At 47.7% G+C, this 19,009-nt stretch overlaps 1 protein-coding gene across 3 annotated transcripts in view; it reads left to right on the top strand.

The window, feature by feature from the left end:
- Nucleotides 1–2,748: 2,748 nt before the first annotated feature.
- Hhat (hedgehog acyltransferase) overlaps nt 2,749–19,009 on the top strand; it is a 249,454-nt gene continuing 233,193 nt past the window's right edge. Inside the window, exons 1-4 of one of the 3 annotated variants that reach the window (XM_076941633.1) lie at nt 2,765–2,872; nt 9,381–9,522; nt 9,603–9,694; nt 15,861–15,990. In XM_076941633.1, the coding sequence (XP_076797748.1) occupies nt 15,900–15,990 (91 nt within the window). In that variant the 5' untranslated portion in view covers nt 2,765–2,872; nt 9,381–9,522; nt 9,603–9,694; nt 15,861–15,899. Of the gene's footprint in view, nt 2,873–9,380; nt 9,523–9,602; nt 9,695–15,860; nt 15,991–19,009 lie in introns of all 3 variants that reach the window. The other 2 variants (XM_076941634.1, XM_034513689.2) reach the window with 2 other exon arrangements.

Genomic DNA, 19,009 nt, shown 5'->3' with positions numbered 1-19,009 from the left:
AAAGGAGACACAGCTGTATCCGCAGTCCTTTTTATTAACAATTTTTAACTTTTTTTTTTTTTTTGCCAATTTTAAAACTATTTATTTATTTATACTCTTAGATACATTGGTGTTCCGTCTGCATGTATGCTTATGTGACTAGTTCAGATCGTGGAGTTATAGACAGTAGTGAGCGCCATGTGGTGCTGGGAATTGAACTCTAGTCCTTTGGAAGAGCAGTCAGTGCTTTTAACCTCTGAGCCATCTCTCTAGCCCCATTGTTTTGAATTTTGAGACAGGGTTTCTCCTGTGTATCCCTGGCTGTCCTGGAACTTGCTCTGTAGACCAGGCTGGCCTCAAACTCAGAGATCTGCCTGCCTCAGCTTCCTAAGTGCTGAGATAAAGGCAAGTGCCACCACCGCCCAGCTAGTTCTTGCCAAATTTTTATTAGAAGATTTAGATTTAAATTTACATGGTGAGAACTAATGAAAGACCAAAGGGACCCCTAGATCAAAATCAAGTGAAATTCAACAGAAATAATCAAATGCATAGAAACACGTGGAAACAATGCATGGGGGTATTTCCAGTACTAAGAAGGGGAGGAAATAACATCTGGAAACATACAGTATGTAACTTGGAATTTAAAATCTCTCATAAATGGTCAGATTACTTTTAACATTTGACTTTCTTCCTCCTTTTTTTTTTCCCCGAAAGTGGACTGTTGATACAATGACAGGCATTAAAGATCCTCCACATGGGCACCAAAATGTCACATTAAGGAACAGACCACTTCTCTTTGGTTTTATTTAACCAAGAGCAAGTCTCGATTTGAATTCTCTACCTCGTGCTCCGTGCTCCCGTATCTTCCATCCTGTCTGTTGTTGAGTCTGAATCTGTGCTCTGTCTAAGGCTGTCATGTGAGCGTAGCCCTGAGTGTCTGTCCCTAACAAGGGGCTTTGCTCTGTATTTATTGAGCAGCAGAGAAAGGTATCCCGTGGGGAAGTAAGGAGGAATGCCACAGAAACCTTTAACAGATTTTACAAGAGATTAAGTCACGGACACCAACTGGCCCCATCACAAAGAGCAAATAAGCAACATCAGAATGTTGTGTTCAACATTTACAGTGAATGTTCATTTAATAAGACTGCTCTAAATCTCTCTTTTTTATGTTTTCAGAAAATAATTATTAGAGCACAAACACATGACGCTGGGCTCATGGCATGGGGGAGCACATAATAGAAGCTTATAGCTATGTATTAGTTTAGATCGTGAAAGTTAGTTACATGGGAAACCTAAGACCAGTAAAGTCCATTGTTACATTGTTCTCTTAAAGGCAGGTTAAACAAACAGGCTGATTACACAGTAGTCTTGAGCGACCTCAATGTATATTATTAACTTTGGCTGAGAGGCCCAGCAAAGCTTCCAGTCTCTTAGAATGTAAGATAAGTTTATCAAAATGCATTCCCACACTCAAGCCCCTTGTCCATGTGCAATTGGATTCTAACGTTTCCATCAACTGTTTTAAATCTACACATAGTAAGAAGTAACACTTGGATTATTCCCGACAGCTCGGTCGTCACCTCACTGCTTAGCCTTGCTTTGTGTTTTGTTATTGTGGGTGTTCTGCATGTGAGGCGAGGTTCCGCCACCGAGCTGGGTCTCCTCTGGCAATGACAAAACTGCTCAGGCTGGCCTTGAAATCACTTTGTAGCCCTGGTTTTGAACTTGGGATACTCCTGCCTTGGCAGTATAGCTGGGTCACAAGCCTGGGGTATTTTTTCTTACGTAGATGTTTCTGATTTACATTACCCAAACCTGCCTTTATTTTGTGTCTTTAGATGTACACTGTGCACATGTAGAAAAGAGGTTTAAATGACACTGAACCCACCGTAATAGGCTATTTAGAAATGACACAGAAGATAGCCACTCATTCCCCCGCCTGGGTCTGACTGTCCCTGAGCAGAGCTTACACTTTGGCACCTTCTGTGCCAAACCCTGGAATTTATTACAGTGGCCAGACTTGTCGGGCACCAAGACACACTGTTATTACAGATAAACAGGACATGTATGTTGTATGCATGTTGGGTCCTTTCCTGAAGGGGCCAGAGCAAGGTTTTTCAAATCTTCCTCTTTCCTGACCCCATTTCGGTGGCGCTGGGTCTCTAGCTGAATTGGAGGCTTCCTGTTTAGACTGAGATAGCTGGCCAGGGTCTGGGGCTTCCATTGAGTCCCTACCTTCTTTGATGGGGTTACAGGCACACCAGCTATGCCAGGCCCTTTACTTGGGTGTGGGGATTAAACTCAGATGCTCACATTTGCCAGCAAACCCCTTACCATCGAGCCACATCTCTCCAGCCCCCAGGTATTGTTAGAAAGTAAAATTACGTCTCCCAAATAACAAAGGCCATATAATACCAAGAAAGTATTAACGAGGCACCCTGTGTTTTTATTTTGGGCAACCTGGCACGGCCCGGCTGTTTTAGTTGGTGCTGGGGAAGATGGAAGTGAAGAGAGTGCAAAGCCGGTTTTGCAGAGATTTCCCCGGCTCTAACAATGTCTGCTAAAAGCCCTTCACTGGCCTAAGTCATCTTCCTGTAGCAGGGCAGGCCGTACACACCCCCACCCGAGACTCATTCCTTTGGGGGACCGGAAGAATCCTGAAGCCTGAGGTTCTGGTGGGACCCTGTGTGATGATTCGGCTCCGGTAAATGTACAGAGCGCCGGCCAATTCCTGTGTCCCGGAAGCCGGGCGCAACATCTCAGGCCAGGCGCTCACCCCGGCGGCCTCCGACCCGCGCTACGCTCGCGAGTCCTTCCCGGGCCGCGGCTCCGCGCGGCGGGGTGCAGGGACGCCTTCTCTCCCACGCGCCCAGGTCTGCACGCCGCGATTCAGGTGAGCCGGACCGGGCAAGCCGTGCGGCGGGGGCGCGCAGGAGCGGACGTGGGCGGCGAGGACGCGCGGGGTCGGCGGGCGCGCGTGGAGAGCAGGCGGGAGGGCTCGCGCGGGGATGGCGGGAGGCGCAGGGGCCTGCGGTTGCAAAGGCCGCCAGGACTTCCTCGGCGCGGAGGCAGGGGGCTGGCTGGGGTGCCGCAGCAGGTCGTGGGAGGCTCGCCGCTGACGTGGGGAGAAACGCAGGAGCGTTTCCGCTTCCCGTGTCCGCGTGCCGGAGGGCGGCGACACAAAGGCGCGGAGTCCGGGGAACCGAGAACCCTGCTGCTCCCTGCAGGAAGGGCGCCTGCATGGGCTCCTGCATGGACTCCTGCATGGCCGCCCTCCCTCACTCCCACCCCCACCCTCTGGCCCAGCTCAGAGATTCCTGTTTTCTTCGATGTGTGTGTGTGTGTGTGTGTGTGTGTGTGCGCGTGTGTGCGCGCGCGTGTAGTGTTCATGTGCATCCGTGAGCACTGGAGACCTAACTTCCCACTTCAGTGAGGCAGGGTCTCTAAGTCAAACCTAGGCTGGTTCCCTGGAGAAGAGCTGCACTGCAGGCCCTCAGAGCATGTTATGTGGGACCAGTGGATCTGAATTTGGGCCCCCAAGTCTGGGCAGCAAATGTTTAACCACTGAGCCATCTCCCCAGTTCTCAGTTTAAAGAGCTCTTTCGCCTTCTACTCTCTGGACTCATCTGTTCAGTGGCAAGACTGGGAGACAACCAGTTTTTAATGCAAGCTCCCATCTCCCAGATTCTAGGTGTGCATAACTGTTGTGTTGGCTGCTTTTAGATCACGGCCTTCTACTTGTGGGGACTGACTCTGTGTTATGCTGTGTGTCTACTCCTTGCAGTGTAGTGTTCTGTTACTTCTTAGAGCTAAGCATTTGCCCCAGTGCTATGGGGACACAGCTTTCAGGGAAAGCACTGAAGGACTGCGGGCTTTCACTCTTGAGCCTAGAATTCTATTCTCTTTCCCGCTTCTATTCTTCATAGCCCATGTTCCCTGTGATTTTTCTCTCAGTAGGATGGATTATGTGCTGGCTAAGGACAGTTCTAACCCGAGAGGTGCAGTTAATAATTTAAGCGTATATGTTGGTTTGACAGCATCCCAGAAAGACAAACTGTGTTCTCTAAATAGTGTTCAAGGCTACCAGCACCACTGACTTGTCTGTGCTAGGGTTGGTGTTTGGACCCTTCTTTGGGGATAAAAGCTTTACCTGTTTTTTACTTTGCTTTCTCTTGGAGATTCACCAACTGAAGGTGAGGTCAAAGCCCTGGTTGGCAGTTGGCAAGATCTCCTGGTGCCATCAGGCACTGGTCAGTGTGGCCCAAGGGCAGGTGAGCCATACTATGGGGCCTTGGGGAAATAAAATTTTTGGTTCCTGCCGAACTTGCCGCAAGCCTTTTTGGAGGCTTTTTAAAGGGTGTGGAGAGAGCTCAGGAAGATGCTGCTTGGAAGGAGGGGATCAAGAGGTCAAGGCAGCCATTGCCACATGAGACCCTGTCCCAAAAAACAAAACCAAGTCTAAAAATAAGTAAAAGACATAAAAATACAGGGATTATACATGATACTGAAATAAAGTTATCAAAGTGCCACGAAAGCTCAAATTTGAATAATGTTCTATCTTGGGATATTTGATCACACTGTGAACCCTGAGGTTGGGTTGTTTACTGAAAAAAACCTGTTTCTAGTTGTGGTGTGGCTCAGTCCTTAGTACACACCTTTAATCCCTCTGCCTGGAATACAGACACACTCTTTAAGCCCAAACAATGAAGGTAAAGTTAGGTTGTAGAAGGAAGCAGCTATGTTTGAAAGTGATGTCTAATTGAGGGGCAGACAAAGTGATGAATCAGAGAAAGATTTCACAGAATAGGACATGCCCAATTCTCATGAGAAGAGAGGCAACATAAGAGGGAGTAGAAGGGAGAGCGAGAGTGGGGAGGGGGAGGGGCAGGAGTAGAGGGAAGGGGAGAGAAGGCAGTTGTTTAAGTTACTTTTTTCATCCCTTTGACCAATATGCCCCACAGCAAGTATTTCCAGAGAGAAGGGTTTATTCCTCATGTAGGTTAGGGGTTCATTCCATTAGTGGAGAGGAGAGCTGGGGGCTGCTGGACACTTTGTATCTATAGTCAGGAGACAGAAAATGAACAGGAAGTGTGGCCTGGCTATAAACCTCAATGTCTGCACCTGGTGACCTGCCAGGCTCCACCTCCTAAAGGTTCCACAACCTTCTCAAACAGGGTCCCCAGTCAGGCACCAGATGTTCAAACAATGAGCCTGTGGGGGACATTTCTTATCCAGCTAGTGTCAGGGAAGGAAAAGGAGCTACTTTAGTCCACACCCTGAGGTGACCTGGGATGCTCTAGGGAACCAGCAGCGTTATGCTGATGTATTTGAAAACTGAGAAGAGATTTTCTAGGTTTTCAAATAAACAGTCAAGATACAAAGGACTAGAAGAGTTGGGAGTAGTCCTGAGAAACTGAGTATAGCTTAAAGTCCTTTTCACTGCAACGTTTTCCAGACCAGCTAGCTTCCCAGTGAAATCTACCAAACATTAAAAAAAGAAGTAAGAAAGGAAGAGGGGCCACTACTTGGTTGTTTATGAGGACGCTATAGCTGTGAACCTTGACAAGAAAGTAATTAGAAACTGTGTGGGACCTAAAGTTGGTTAAGATACAAAGTATACAAAACAATCAGGTGGTTGGCTCCGGTTTACTCCAGGCAAGTAAGCTTTGTTCAGACCAGGAAGGAATAAACTAGTTAAAGCCCAACTATTGAATAAAGGAGAAAAAGTATTTGATAAGTCAAGTGTCTGTGTGCAGTACAGAATTTTGGCTGTGGCTGTGACTCAGTCAGTAGTGTGCCTGCCGAACACACACTGAGCTCTGGGTTCCGTCCTCAGCACTGTATAAACGGCATGGTAGCTTGTGTCTCTAATTCTGACGCTGTGGCTATTCAGAGGCATACTATGTTACATCATGAGAGGCTGTCTGGGTAACAGCAGATATGGTCTAAAAACAAACAAAACAAAAAAGTGCCTTTAAAGGAGAGAAATGAAAAAAGATTTAAAATAATGGATGATATATCATTGCTTTTCAGAGCCACAGAGTTAGAATTTAGTCTTGGGCTGGTTGTAGTGACTGCCTTTAATCCCAGCATTCTGGAGGCAGCATCGGAGGATATCTGTGCAGTGCAGGCCAGTCCTGTCCGGTCTACATAGCAAGTTCCAGCCCAGGCAGGGTTACATCACCATTAAAAAAAAAAAAAGTTCAAAACCCAGGAGATTATTTTTTCAAAAAGAGAAGTTGATAAGCTGGTGCTGGCATGTGGGTCTGTGGGTTTTTTTTTTTTTTTTGTTTTTTTTTTTTTTTTTTTTTTTTTTTTTGCCTTACTGCTGGTGTGTCAGAACACAGCCAGTACCGTGTTTGGGGAGTGAAAACACAGTCTAAGATGGGGTTCCAGCCCATGTCTGTTTCTCTGGGTGAGAAATGGCGGTAGTTGGGATGGAGGCTATGGTTCCCATCCTCCTGTGTATCCAGAAGCTGCTGGGAATTGGGTACAGGCTGTGGACCTGTGATAAGGCCAGTTGCAGAGGACCCTTCTGTGTTGGCCTTAGGGGTGGTCTGTACAACAAAGGTCTCCCCCAGGCATCTCTTGATGAAGGAGACAGTACTTGCTTGTCCAAACAGCTTTATTCATGGCAGATGTGGATGCATGAGACTTACTTAGAATGAAACAAAGATTAAATACCTCTGCATGAAGTGACACTCATTGGCTAAGCACTCGGAGCCCTTAGATACTTCATTGGCCTGGAGAACTCTAGCTCTATGCCATGTGACTGGTTGTCGTAGTCCTGTGCTGCAGGACAGGAATCTGGTTGGGAGCTAGTTCGAACTCCTGCTGTTCTCAATTGCGAGTTTTATCCGGGTTCTGAACTTGCTACAACCTTAACAGTTCTTCTGTCTGGTAGCACGGTCCACTGCCCCACACTGAGTGTGCTGTTAAGTGAAGCTCAAACCTGGACAAAGGTGAGCTGTGGAAGTGGAGATCGGACCGGGGTCAGTTCTGGTGCAGTTAGTGACAAGGAGAGAAGGGGGTTCTGGGACATGTTGGTTTCAGAGTGTCATTGGTGTGCTGTTAGAAATATTGATGGACACATTTGTGCCTTTCCATAGTGACAGAATTTATTAAATAATGATAAATTCACAACCAACACCATTTTTACTGGCTGCGATTTGCCACATAGTTAGGTTTCCCTTGATACCTTGTTTAGTCAAACAGGTTCTTTCATTCCGGTCTTAATTCCTGATGTAACTCTGAGGTCACTCATTATACATCACACAGTAAGTCAGTCAGTCAATCAGTCTGTCTGTCTATTAGTTTTGGATTGGGTGGGTAGTTCAAGAATACACAGATCACTAGAAACTAAGAAGTTTATTAGAAGAGACATTAATGCCATGAGCAGACAGAGAGGCAGCAAGGAAGGTTCAGGCCCCAGCCAAAGAGACAGACGGACAGGAAGAGAATCAGAGTCCACGTGGCAGCGGAGAGCCTCTTCTTAGTCCTTTGAGGGTGGGGAGAGTCTCACAGCAAGAGCCAGCAGCCAGACTCTGACTCCTGTACAGTGGTCTACTGTCTGTGTCTGTTTGTATGTAGGCTACAAAATATTTACAAAGGGTTAAGGCGGCTGCTGCAGAGTCCACAGCCCTTCAAAGAGGCCTCACTGTGGGCGAGCAGAAGGCTCATGGGGACACAAAGAGCACCAGATACTGAACTCATCTCCTGGAGGTCCAGCTGCGGAGTCGGGCCACAGAGGTGAGGGCGGAGACCTTAGAGGTGAGGCGCAGAACCAGCTCTGGACAGATGGGAGGAGGACAGATGGACAGACAGATGGGAGGAGGACAGGTGGACAGACAGCAATTTCAGTGGCTACATAAGTGAGTGGTGAGGACAGAGCCAAGCCGCAGCCTCTGTGGTGTGTGGTGACTACGGCTGGTAAGGTAACAGGCTCGTGGAGCCATCCACATGGCAGTATTAGATGGTGTCTTCTAACCAGGCCCAGGTGAGGGGATGTACCCTTGTCTATGTCTGGTGTGTTTGGGGAGTTCTTGGTCTGGTTTTCCCGATACGATTTTAATACGATAATGTGGCCCCATGTACTTTGATAAAGGTACAGGGCAGCACCCTCTCTGCCTTTAGGAATAAGTTATCAGTCTGTCCCAAGTGCTGGCCAAATGGTGGCATTTATGAGCACAACATGGGAACAGAGTCATCTTTCTCTAATGGAGTCAAGGCTGCTTATAAAACAGAGTCTCAGGATGAGGCAACGCCCTGGGAAAAAATAGTTTTAAACAATATGGAGTAAGTTAGGGCAGAGTACTGCCTGGCCACAACAGCAAGCCCATGTCTTAAAAGCCTGCATTTTAAAAAGTGTACTTCAATAAAAATTATGTAAAGTGTTCTGCTGTAAGAGACACTTGACTCATTCAGATTTCCCTAATCTGGGAGCCTGAAATACGGAGGATGCATTATTGTTGATTAAAAAGCAGTAAGATAGGTTGAGAATTGTCAAGGGGGGAAATGCAATATCAGATCATTATTTTTTGTTGAACTAGGGACTTGAGAAAGTTGATTCCTTTTTGCTGGTCTTTAACACTCATATAAAAAGACTTAGGGTCATGTTTGGTGAGAGGATTGCTGGTGGTATGCTGTGCAAGACAGAGAATGCTAAACTGAGGACTGAGCATAAAAATTTGCTTTCGGATTAATATTTTCCTCCTGCTTGATTTAAAAAAAGAAAAAAAAAACATTATAACAATTGGATTAAAAAGAATTTGCTTCAGGGGCTGGAGAGGTGGCTCAGTGGTTGAGTGCAAACACAGCTCTTCCAGAGGGCTAGAGTTGGGTCCCCTGCCTTCCTCTCAGGTGCATTTACTCCAGTTCCCAAAGCCTCCTTGTTGTGGAACCCCCCACCCCCATCCCACCCCGTCACCCTGCTGGGGAAGCATCACCTACCTGTGGGAGGACTGTGACTGCTAACACAGAAAGCCAGAATCTCCCTCCACCACCTGCTGAGTTATGCAGTGACTCTAGTCATGCAGGTGATCCCAGGGTGATGTCAGCGGAAGCCATACTGCCCTCATATAGGTCCTGAGAGACATCAAGCCTCCTGTTCAAAGCCAGCACATGGTGTGTGTGGGGGTGGGGGTGGGGGTGGAGTGGAGGTTACCAAGCATGGGAACTGGCACATCCTGTTGCTGGTTTAGAAGTCCCCAGTTTGTGTTAGAAGACTTTCCGCTGAGTCCTGGAGTTACCTCTAGTCTGTCCATTCCCCTTGCCCCCCACTTGCGTGTCCTGGTGGCATTAGGTTTGGAGAAGGGGCTTCCGTTTATAGGATGTGGCCAGAAGAGTAAGACCTGTGGTTAGGCCTTGGAGGGGTCACCATGAGCCTCGACTTTGTTTTCTAGGGGGAGGGAGTCATGTAATTTATATTCTGAAAACAGAACTGCAAACAGTTCCATCCAGTTGGATCCTCAGAGGAAGCTGAGGCCCGGAGTTGGTCCACTCGCTCACTCTTCTTGAAGCTGTGGTCGTCCCCGCAGTGTGCAGGCAAGCGTTCTCATTACTGTGGTTTCTGGGGTGCTCATCTTCCCTAAATAGAGAACTAAGAATATTTCTGTTCTACTCAGCCTTCCTGTTTATGGCCCACCAACTCTCTGACACACGCGTTAGTGTGATTTACTCAGCCTTCCACATGAATCTCTGAAGGACTGTCGCTGAGGTAAACATTCATATGTATTTTAATTACATCTACTTGGCTTTCAACTTTCCTTAGGAAGTATTTAAAATTATACCTATATTTAAGTTTGTTCACATTTAGATGGCTCATACCATCTTTTGTCATTCTGACAGACCTATTTCATTATAGATTTTGAGGGAAAATAGAAGAATTTCCTGGCTGCCAAGGGAAGGTCAGAGAGTCAGGTTGGCATGTCTGAGTCCAGGCTCTGCTGCTCAGGTGTGTGGCTCCAGGCAGGTTTCCTGACCTTGCTGGGCCTTGGTTTCCCCTTCAGTAGATGGTGACACCCCCAAGGCTGTAATTGTGATGAGAATAAGTACTCTTTCAGGACAGTGAATATGCAATGTTCTTTTCAGGTTAGAGCTACTGAGAAACGGTAGGGAAGCTACGTGGAGGAACATCTTCATGTTAGATACTGGGAAGGGAGATGGCTCATTTAGTGAAATGCTTGCCACACAAGCTTGAGGCCTGAGTCCAGACACCCAGCACCAGCCAGCCATAGTGGTATGTGCCCATAATCCCGGGACTGGGGAGGTGGAGATTCCTAGACGTACTGCCAGTTAGCCAATTTGGGAAGCTCTAGGTTTAGGAAGAGATGCTGTTGCAAAATCTAAGGAGAGTATTGAGGAAGACACCCAGTGCTACTCCGGGGGTGTACACAAAGCTACTCATATGATGAAAACACACACACACACACACACACACACACGCACACGCACACGCGCACGCGCACGCGCACACGCACACGCACACGCACGCATGCACTCACAAATGCACAAACGCACAAACGCACCAAAGAAGAATGAGAAGACATTGAACAATTGGGAGGTACCTTGCTGTTTCCTGGGACTGGGCAGGGTTTCTGCCCCTGAGAGGGTGGGAGATAGAAACTCAGGTCCTCATTTCTGGCCATTGATGGCTACTTTCTGTCCCAGTGTGGGTCTCTTCTCCCTGAGTGAAATTCTGAATCCTGCAAAGGGAGCCAGAGCTGTGAGGGTCTTTGAGAGCAGGTGGGCGCTAAATGACAAAGGATGGGAGTGGAAGCCATTCCACAGAGCCGCCATTGGTGGTTCTCAACATTTCATGGCTGAGATTCTTTTCCTATGGGTCTCTTTGATGTTATAAATCCAAGATACTTTAAAGACATTATCAACCCTGGGTCTCTTCTTTCTAATATGCAGTATGAAATCAATTTCCTGTCTGTTTCTCCCATCTGTCAATATTACAAGGTGGGAACCTGGTCCTGAGCTTCGGACTTGCCCATTTGTTTATGTTTAATTCCCAGCCCACGGCTGAGGCTTGGACTAGTTTGCTGGTAGAACTTAATTCTCCCTCATCCTTCAGATAATTAAATATTCAGTGGGACTCTCTTTTCATGTAGATCTCTCTTATCTGTGTGCAGCTGTGATCAGGGAATATTAAATGGATTTTAATTAAATAATTTAAAATTGCTCCTTTATGAAATTTAACACAAATTGTTATACAAAGTTAACACAAATTGTTAAATTCTGTACCATTCTGACTGGTGTGAAAAGGCCCACTGGCCCTACTGCAGAGAGGACATAGCCTCTCCTGGTGTCCAGTGTGTCACACATCTTCATCCCCCCACCTTGTCCTATAGTAGGCTTTGTCAGTCCCTAGATTAACCATTGCAGCCCCAAGGTGCTTGTGTTAAGTATTGTTAACAATGGCCTCAAAGCATAAGACTGGAAATTCAGATATGTGGAGGATGAGCCTACAGTGTTTGCTTTAAGAGACAGCCGAAAGCTCCTAAAAAGGAAAGAAAAAGACTCAGACAGGAGCTGCCGAGATCTCTGGTTAAAAACATTTTCTATTCATGAAATTATGAAGAGAGGAAAAACTAAATCTGTGCTCTTACGTCCCACACTGCAGAAGTCCCAGCCACTGTGCATGCACGTGTGTGCTCTGCAGAAGTCCCAGCCACTGTGCATACATGTGTCAGCAGAAGTCCCAGCCACTGTGCATACATATGTCAGCAGAAGTCCCAGCCACTGTGCATGCATGTATCAGCAGAAGTCCCAGCCATTGCGCATGCATGTATCAGCAGAAGTCCCAGCCACTGTGCATGCATGTGAAGAAGTCCCAGCCACTGTGCATGCATGTGTCAGCAGAAGTCCCAGCCACTGTGCATGCATGTGCAGAAGTCCCAGCCACTGTGCATGCATGTGTCAGCAGAAGTCCCAGCCACTGTGCATGTATGTACTCAGCAGAAGTCCCAGCCACTGTGCATGCATGTGTCAGCAGAAGTCCCAGCCACTGTGCATGCATGTGTGTGCTCTGCAGAAGTCCCAGCCACTGTGTATGCATATGTGTGCTCTGCAGAAGTCCCAGCCATCGGGCCTGTTGACACATAGCTACTATGGGAAAGACCTTCAGTCTGTGGCTGTCTAGACAGGACATGACAAAACAAATGACCCTGACTGAAAATAGCTTGGCTTAGAACTCTGTGAGTGGTGTTGGGTGGATATTTTAGCTTGGGTTTAGTGGGATGTAATGCCCTCTAAAGTCAAGAAGGTACCATCTGCAGGTGCAGGCATGTACTGAGTGGGGGTTGGTTTCTTTTTCTATTGATGTGATAAAATACTCGACAAGCAACTGAAGGAAGAGTGTTTCTTTTGGCTCACGTTTGAGGGCACAGTCCAGGAAACCGTGGTGGATGAAGCTTGAGGCAGCTGGTCGGTCATACTGCATCTGCAGTCAGGGAGCAGAGAGAGGTGAATGTAGGTCTCAGGTCACTTTTTCTGTAGTTCAGGGCCCAGCTCAGAGAATGGTGCCGCCCCGCCCCCTTTATGGTAGGTGTTCTCAGCTCAATTAACCTAAACAAAATAATCTCTGAAAGGCATGGCCAGAGGGAAATCCAATCTAGACAACCCACACTGGCATAGCCAGAGGCTAAACTAATATGGACATTCTCTCCCAGGTGTTCCTGGAGACTTGTCCCCTGGGTGACCGTAGAACCTGCCAAATTGGTAGTCAGTATTAATCAGTGCAGACATGTTCTAGCTCATAAGCTTCAGGTTTCTTTAGAAAATCAATAGCAATCTTTTAGTCACTTGTGCAGGAGCATCTGATGCTTTGTTGCTGGTCTCAGTCCTGATGCATCTTCACCCCCGGCCATCCCTGCCCCCTACTTTGCCCCTCACTGGTGGCACCACCACACTCATGTACTTGGTCAGCAGGTGCTCCCCACACTGGCTCCTGGAGAGGGCATGCTGTGTTACTAGGTTTTAGCCTTCTTACCCCTGCCCACTGTGTGGACTGAGCTTCTGCAGGGCTCACACCTGCCCACTGGATAGCCTGGGCTACTGCAGGGCTCACCCCTGCCCACTGTGTGGACTGAGCTGCTACAGGGCTCACATCTGCCCACTGGGTAGCCTGGGCTACTGCAGGGCTCACCCCTGCCCACTGTGTGGACTGAGCTGCTGCAGGGCTCACACCTGCCCACTGGGTAGCCTGGCCTGCTGCAGGGCTGAATCTGTGCCCCACAAATGAGAGATGCTATGTGTGTGCTTGAGCGAGACCCTTTTTGGTTCCCAATGAACATGCCAGTTTAGAGTATGAAAAATAGAAGCTTGCGAGTTTTGAGGGACTGTTTTAGGGAATTGTGGAGGGCTTGGACATTATCTAGTTAGATTCACAGATGTATGTCTTTCATTTTCTTTGACAGTGTGGTGTCATTAAATCCTTTACTCTGATTGGCTTTCTGGGGGCACAGTGCAAATAAACAACGAAAGAAGTGTGTGTGTGTTCGCGCACATGTGCACGCGAGTTCATGCATGAGTGGCTGTGGTCCTTCTACATCATAGGACTTATGACAAGTGGTCCTAAGGGCTGAAAAGAGAGGTGGGAGGAAGAAGCACGCAGGGCCTGCAAGTGTCTCTGCATAGGTTTAGTGGCGTTGAGAAGGCATTCAAGCATCATTTCTATGTGATGGGAAGAGAAGATTCAGGGAGGAAACCCTGGACAGAAAGCCCCAGAACATTTACATGCTGTTCAAGGGGTGGGGGCCCTGGGCTGAGCATGGGAAAAGGAAGAAGAGTGACCCCAAAGAAGATCTGAGGGCTGCCGACTTCTGGAGGAGAAGAGGAGCAGGTGGGGGTGGCTGTGGTCAGGTTAGTTGCTTTTAGTTGGGTTTCTTCCACTCAGGGCCTCGGCTAGGTAGGCTAATGATGAATTACATCACCAACTAGTAGCTGCCAATGTCTAGAGAGTGCTTAGGGCCGGCCCTGGGCTAAGTAGTTTAATCCATCCACCAGCCCCGTGGGTATCTGGGAGCTGGCTACCTTCCCATGTGGTTCAATCAGCACATGGCTGAGTGCTGAGTCCTTGCTGGCATTTGCCCCTGTGGGACCAGATCCTCTAGGGACCGCTAGGGACCAGATCCACATTTTAGATGTGCGGGAGGGAGAAGACAATCCTACTGCTTTCCTGATAATTATTAGTGCTATGTATTCATGCATATGTACACCTCATGTTTAATACAGCAGAGACCGCAGCAAAAAGAAATGGTATAAAAACCGAGTCCTTCAGAGGTAAATCCTTCACGAAGAGGCATTACTCAAGAGAGAGTAATCTTTGAACAGGTAGAGCTTCTAGAAATTTCCCGTAACACACAGGGTTATTTGTGTTCAAATTATAGAAGCACTTTTTAGGAACACTTTACAATTACAGTTCTTCACGAGACGAGACTGACGTCTGTGCAGCCTCCATCCTTCTGTGACAGGAGATACGCTAAACACCGAGAGAAACTTCCCTTCCACTGTTCCTGCAGAGTTTCAGAAACCTGATGTAGGGGATAGATGGCAGGAGTGAAATAGGGAGACATGTAGGAAGTAGGGATCCTCCAGAGAGCAGAAGCTGTCACTCAATGGGAGAAACCAGACCCCCATCCTGGGCAAGGTCTCCATCATTAGGGGAAAGGGTCTCGAAGGCAGGCAGCAGTCAGAGACAGTCCCTGCTCCCACTGTAAGGAGTCCCACATGAAGACCAAGCTACACAACAGTTACACATGTACAGAGGGCTTAGGTCCGTCCCATGCGTGCTCTCTGGTGGGTAGTTCAGTCTCTGTCAGCTCCATGGGCCCACGTTAGTTGATTCTGTAGGTTTTCTTGTGGTGTCCTTGACCCCTCTGGCTCCTTCAATCCTGTATTCCAGTCTTCTGAAGGATTCCCCAAGCTCCACTTTGTGTTTGGCTGTGGGTTTCTGCATCTGTTTCAGTTAGTTGCTGGTGAAGTCTCTCTGATGACAGTTATGCTAGGCTCTTGTCTGTAAGTATAGCAGAGTGTCATGAATAGTGTCAGAGGTGGCCTCCATTTCATGACATGGGTTTCAAGCTCGGCCAGTCATTGGTTAGCTGTTCCCTCAATCTCTGCTCCATCTTTACCTCTGCACATCTTGTAGGCAGGACAAATTGTGGATTGAGGGTTTCCTGTAGGGCTGGGTTGGTGTCCCAGTCCCTCCATTGGAAGTCTTGCTTGGTTACAGGAGGTGGCTGTTTAAGGTTTCATATTCTCCATTGCTAGGAGTCTTAGCTGGGGCATCCTCATAGGTTCCTGGGAGTTTGCATTGTCCTAGGTTTCTAGCTTGTTCCAGAGGTGCCCCCCTGCCACCTGATTCCAATTGTGTCTCCCAGTACTCTCTCTCTCTCTCTCTCTCTCTCTCTCTCTCTCTCTCTCTCTCTCTCTGCTTCTCCCCTGACTTGACCCCCCCTGTTCTTATCCCTACTCTCTACCCAACCCGGTTCTCTCACTTCATCCAGGCAGAGTGCTTAGTGCTGTGGCCTTAGGAATCATGTTCCCTGGTTTTTATAGGGGGAGATAAATGTGCCCAGAAGAAAAGGGAGTTCTTGGATGTATTTTGTGATTCATCTAGGGAAAGACTTGCGGGAAGCATGCAAGCAGGGAGTGTGCATGCTTGTGTGTGTGTGTGTACATGTGCACACACATGCACATGTGTATGTTGAAGGTAGGAAGGGGTGAGATCCCCAGAACAGGGTTTTTTGGTTGGGATTATGTCAGTGTCACCCTGAAAAGTGAAGGGGCCTTGGGAGTGCCAGTTAACTCAGTTGACATCAAGAGGTCAACATGCAGTGTTAACTTTGATGACATTTTGTCTCTTTTTCTCCTAGAAACTCTCCACGCTACCCTGGGAAACAGAGTGTCCAGCTATGCTGCCCCTGTGGGAACTGGCTCTCCACCTGCTTGTTTCTTTGGGTTTCCACTTTCGCTCTTTCTATGAAGTTTACAAAGTCTCCAGGGGTAAGGCGCCACGATTTTCTGATGACCCATCAATGAGGAAGTAGGTGGGAGTGTCTGAGAGGGACAATACAAGAGGACAGTCCTGTGACAATGTGACCTGTGCTGGGCTTTGCCTCCCACTCGTGTGCAGTGTGAATCCCGGTGCGAGCCTGGGATGGTCTCTCCCGCTCTTGCACATGAGCGGTGGCTTATTTTCTCCAACAGCGGCTGCTTTTCTTCTTGGTGCTGGGCAGGGAAACTCTGAGCTTAGGACTTGTCACTGAACAGTGTCCCCAGCCCCTGACAGCAGCAAGAACATTTGATTCACTTCTCTTGAAGGCCATGTAAAGAATTTGCACTGAGGATTCAAAGTAGATTCAAAGTTTTTCTTTAAACCTCTTTCTTTTCGGGCTTATGTCAGACACTCGAGGCTGACAGGCTGATGCCCAAACCCACCTCTTTTGCTTTTTATTTTGAGACAGGATCTTGCTAAGTTTTCCACACTGGCTGTGAAATCGCTTGGTAGCCCAGGCTGGCTTTGAACTCACAGCAGTTTTCCTTCCTGCCCCAGCCTCCTGAGTAATGCGATTACAGGAAGCCATCACGTGGGGCTGCTGAGCTGGACTTCGGGAGGAACAGTAGCTGGGCTTGGGAAATGGTGTAGTAGGTAGAGCACTTACCTGGTATGGCTGATCACCTGGGTTTGGTTCCCAGAACTTGTAGAAAGATGGAAGGAGAAAAGCAGCTTCTGCAAGTTGTTTTCTGACCTCTGTGTGTACACCATGATGCACACGTGCATGTAACACACGATGATAATAATAATAATGACAGCAACAACATTAATAAGATGGGATTGGGAGCTAGCCAAGTAGCAAAGAATGCTGGGACCGCATGGCCAGAGATAGGGTTGCAGGCTGTAGACAAACTTGGTCTCTGCCCCTGGGATGTGAGAGAACATAGCATGGTTAGAGCCACAAATCACTTGGGAGACCTGACCTTGGACTGAAGAACAGGTGTAGGGGTGTGACAGCTGTTAAAAGTCCATTAAGAGATTTGGGCCCTGCCTTTTTTTTTTTTTTTTTTTTAAATACTTTTTAAATTTTATTTTATGTGCATGAGTGTTTCGCCTACACGACATGCTTGGTACCCACAGAGGCCAGAAGAGTGTGTCGGATCCCTTGGAACTGAGTTATCGGTGGCTGTGAGCTGTCATGTAGGTGCTGAGAATCAAACCCAGGTCCTCTGGAAGAGCAGCTGGTGTTCTTCACCACAGAGCCGTCTCTCCAGCCTCTAGGCTTTTTCTTGACAGCAGAGGGGGCTGTGAGGAAAGTTGATATGGTCACATAGAATGGCAAAGACAGGGATAGGGTTGTCGCTCAGTGGTATGTTTAGCATTTGTCAGGCCCTGGGTTCAATCCCAGGACCATAATACATACAATAGCCAGTAGGTTCTGCCCCGCTCAGTGGTATGTTTAGCATTTGTCAGGCCCTGGGTTCAATCCCAGGACCATAATACATACAATAGCAAGTAGGTTCTGCCCAGCGTTTGCTGTCCTGGTAGCTCCTGAGGGTTGATCTTGCTGTCTATTCTCCATGTTGGCCATTCAGGGGAGTTGATAACTCCTCTTTGGTGGAAACTGGCCAAGTAACATCCCTCTTTTCTGGAACCTTGAGCTTTCAGAGACAGTGTGAAGGAGCTCCAAGTTTGGCTTCATCTTGGGTCAATTTCTCTTGTCTCATGGACTCTTTATCTCAATGTAGTGAGAAAGTATTACTCAGAAGACAGGCTTGGAAGCAGAATTACTGTGCCCATGATAACCAGGTCCCTGAGTCACATGGAGTCTAGTCAGCATGAGGTGCCCTTTCTTCCTCCAGAGCCTCAGAGGTCCTCAGAAGTGGTCCTGCCTCCTGTGAAGCTTTTGCCCAGCAAGAAAGGTGGAAGAGAAAGAGAGTTACCCTCTCCTTTCTAATGCACACTCATAACTGTTTGCAGTCAGTACTCCCTGGAGCCACAGAGGCCGAGAGAGGAACTTGGGGAGGTTGTCTGGGTGGGGATCCATTCACCCAGCACACCAAGGCGTTCTCTTGGAGCAGAAGAAAGCAAGGCTAGATTTTTGTCAGGGAGCCAGCTAGTGTCTTCCCTACATGGCTGCATTTTACCATCGAGTCAGTCTCTTCCATAGATGGCTGGCTGTCTTCCTTGTCTTTTGCTACATGATAAGCTATCTTGGAGTTTTGTGATTTAAAAATAATAACTGCCATTTTTTAAATAACCCATTCGCGCATGAAAATTTTCCCCTGTGGGAAGACTTTACTTTTGTTGTAGTTTTAGGTTAGGGGCAAAGCCGAGCAGAGTGTCGATGCTTCCTAATGTCTGAGTTCAGGCTGTGCCGCTTTCTGTCAGTGTCCAGTACCATGGGGGTGGGTTTGTCCAGCGGAGTCTGTTCAGTGCAGCCTTGTTGGTCACTGTCCTCAGCTTACATCAGAGCTCCAATGGGGGTAGTACATACTTTGTAGATTTGAGAAGTGGGTAGTGACATATGTCATTTACAGTACAACACAGAAATTTGTTCCCTCAAACTGCCCTGTCCTGCCAACTTATCTTTCTTCTTACTTACAAACCCCTGGTTTTGTTACTGTCACCATGGTTCACTTTTCCTAGAATGTTGTAAAGCTGGAGTTTCATGGTATATAACCTTTTTCACATGGCTTCTTTCCTCTAGGGCAAAGCACCACGGGGACTTCAATGTATTCTCATGGCTCCTCAGTTTATTTCTTTCTCTCCCTCCTTTTCTTCCCTTCTTTTGGGGACAGGTCTCACGTAGGATTAGACCATCTGTGATTTTTTTTTATGTAGCTGAAGATGACTTTGAACTTCTGATCCTCCTGCCTCTACCTCTTGTGTATTGGGGTCGGGTGTGGGCTACAACTCCCTGTTAAGGATCAAACCTGGGTGTTTGTGTGCGTTAGGTTACAACTCTGGGCACTGGACAGTATCCTGCTATCTGCACACACTACATTTGACACTGAAGGGTGTTGT

Source organism: Arvicanthis niloticus, chromosome 10 (assembly GCF_011762505.2).
Source record: "Arvicanthis niloticus isolate mArvNil1 chromosome 10, mArvNil1.pat.X, whole genome shotgun sequence".
Taxonomy (NCBI): Eukaryota; Metazoa; Chordata; class Mammalia; order Rodentia; family Muridae; genus Arvicanthis; species Arvicanthis niloticus.
Note: the sequence above shows the minus strand (reverse complement) of the source record. Positions and strands in the feature narration are given on the sequence as shown.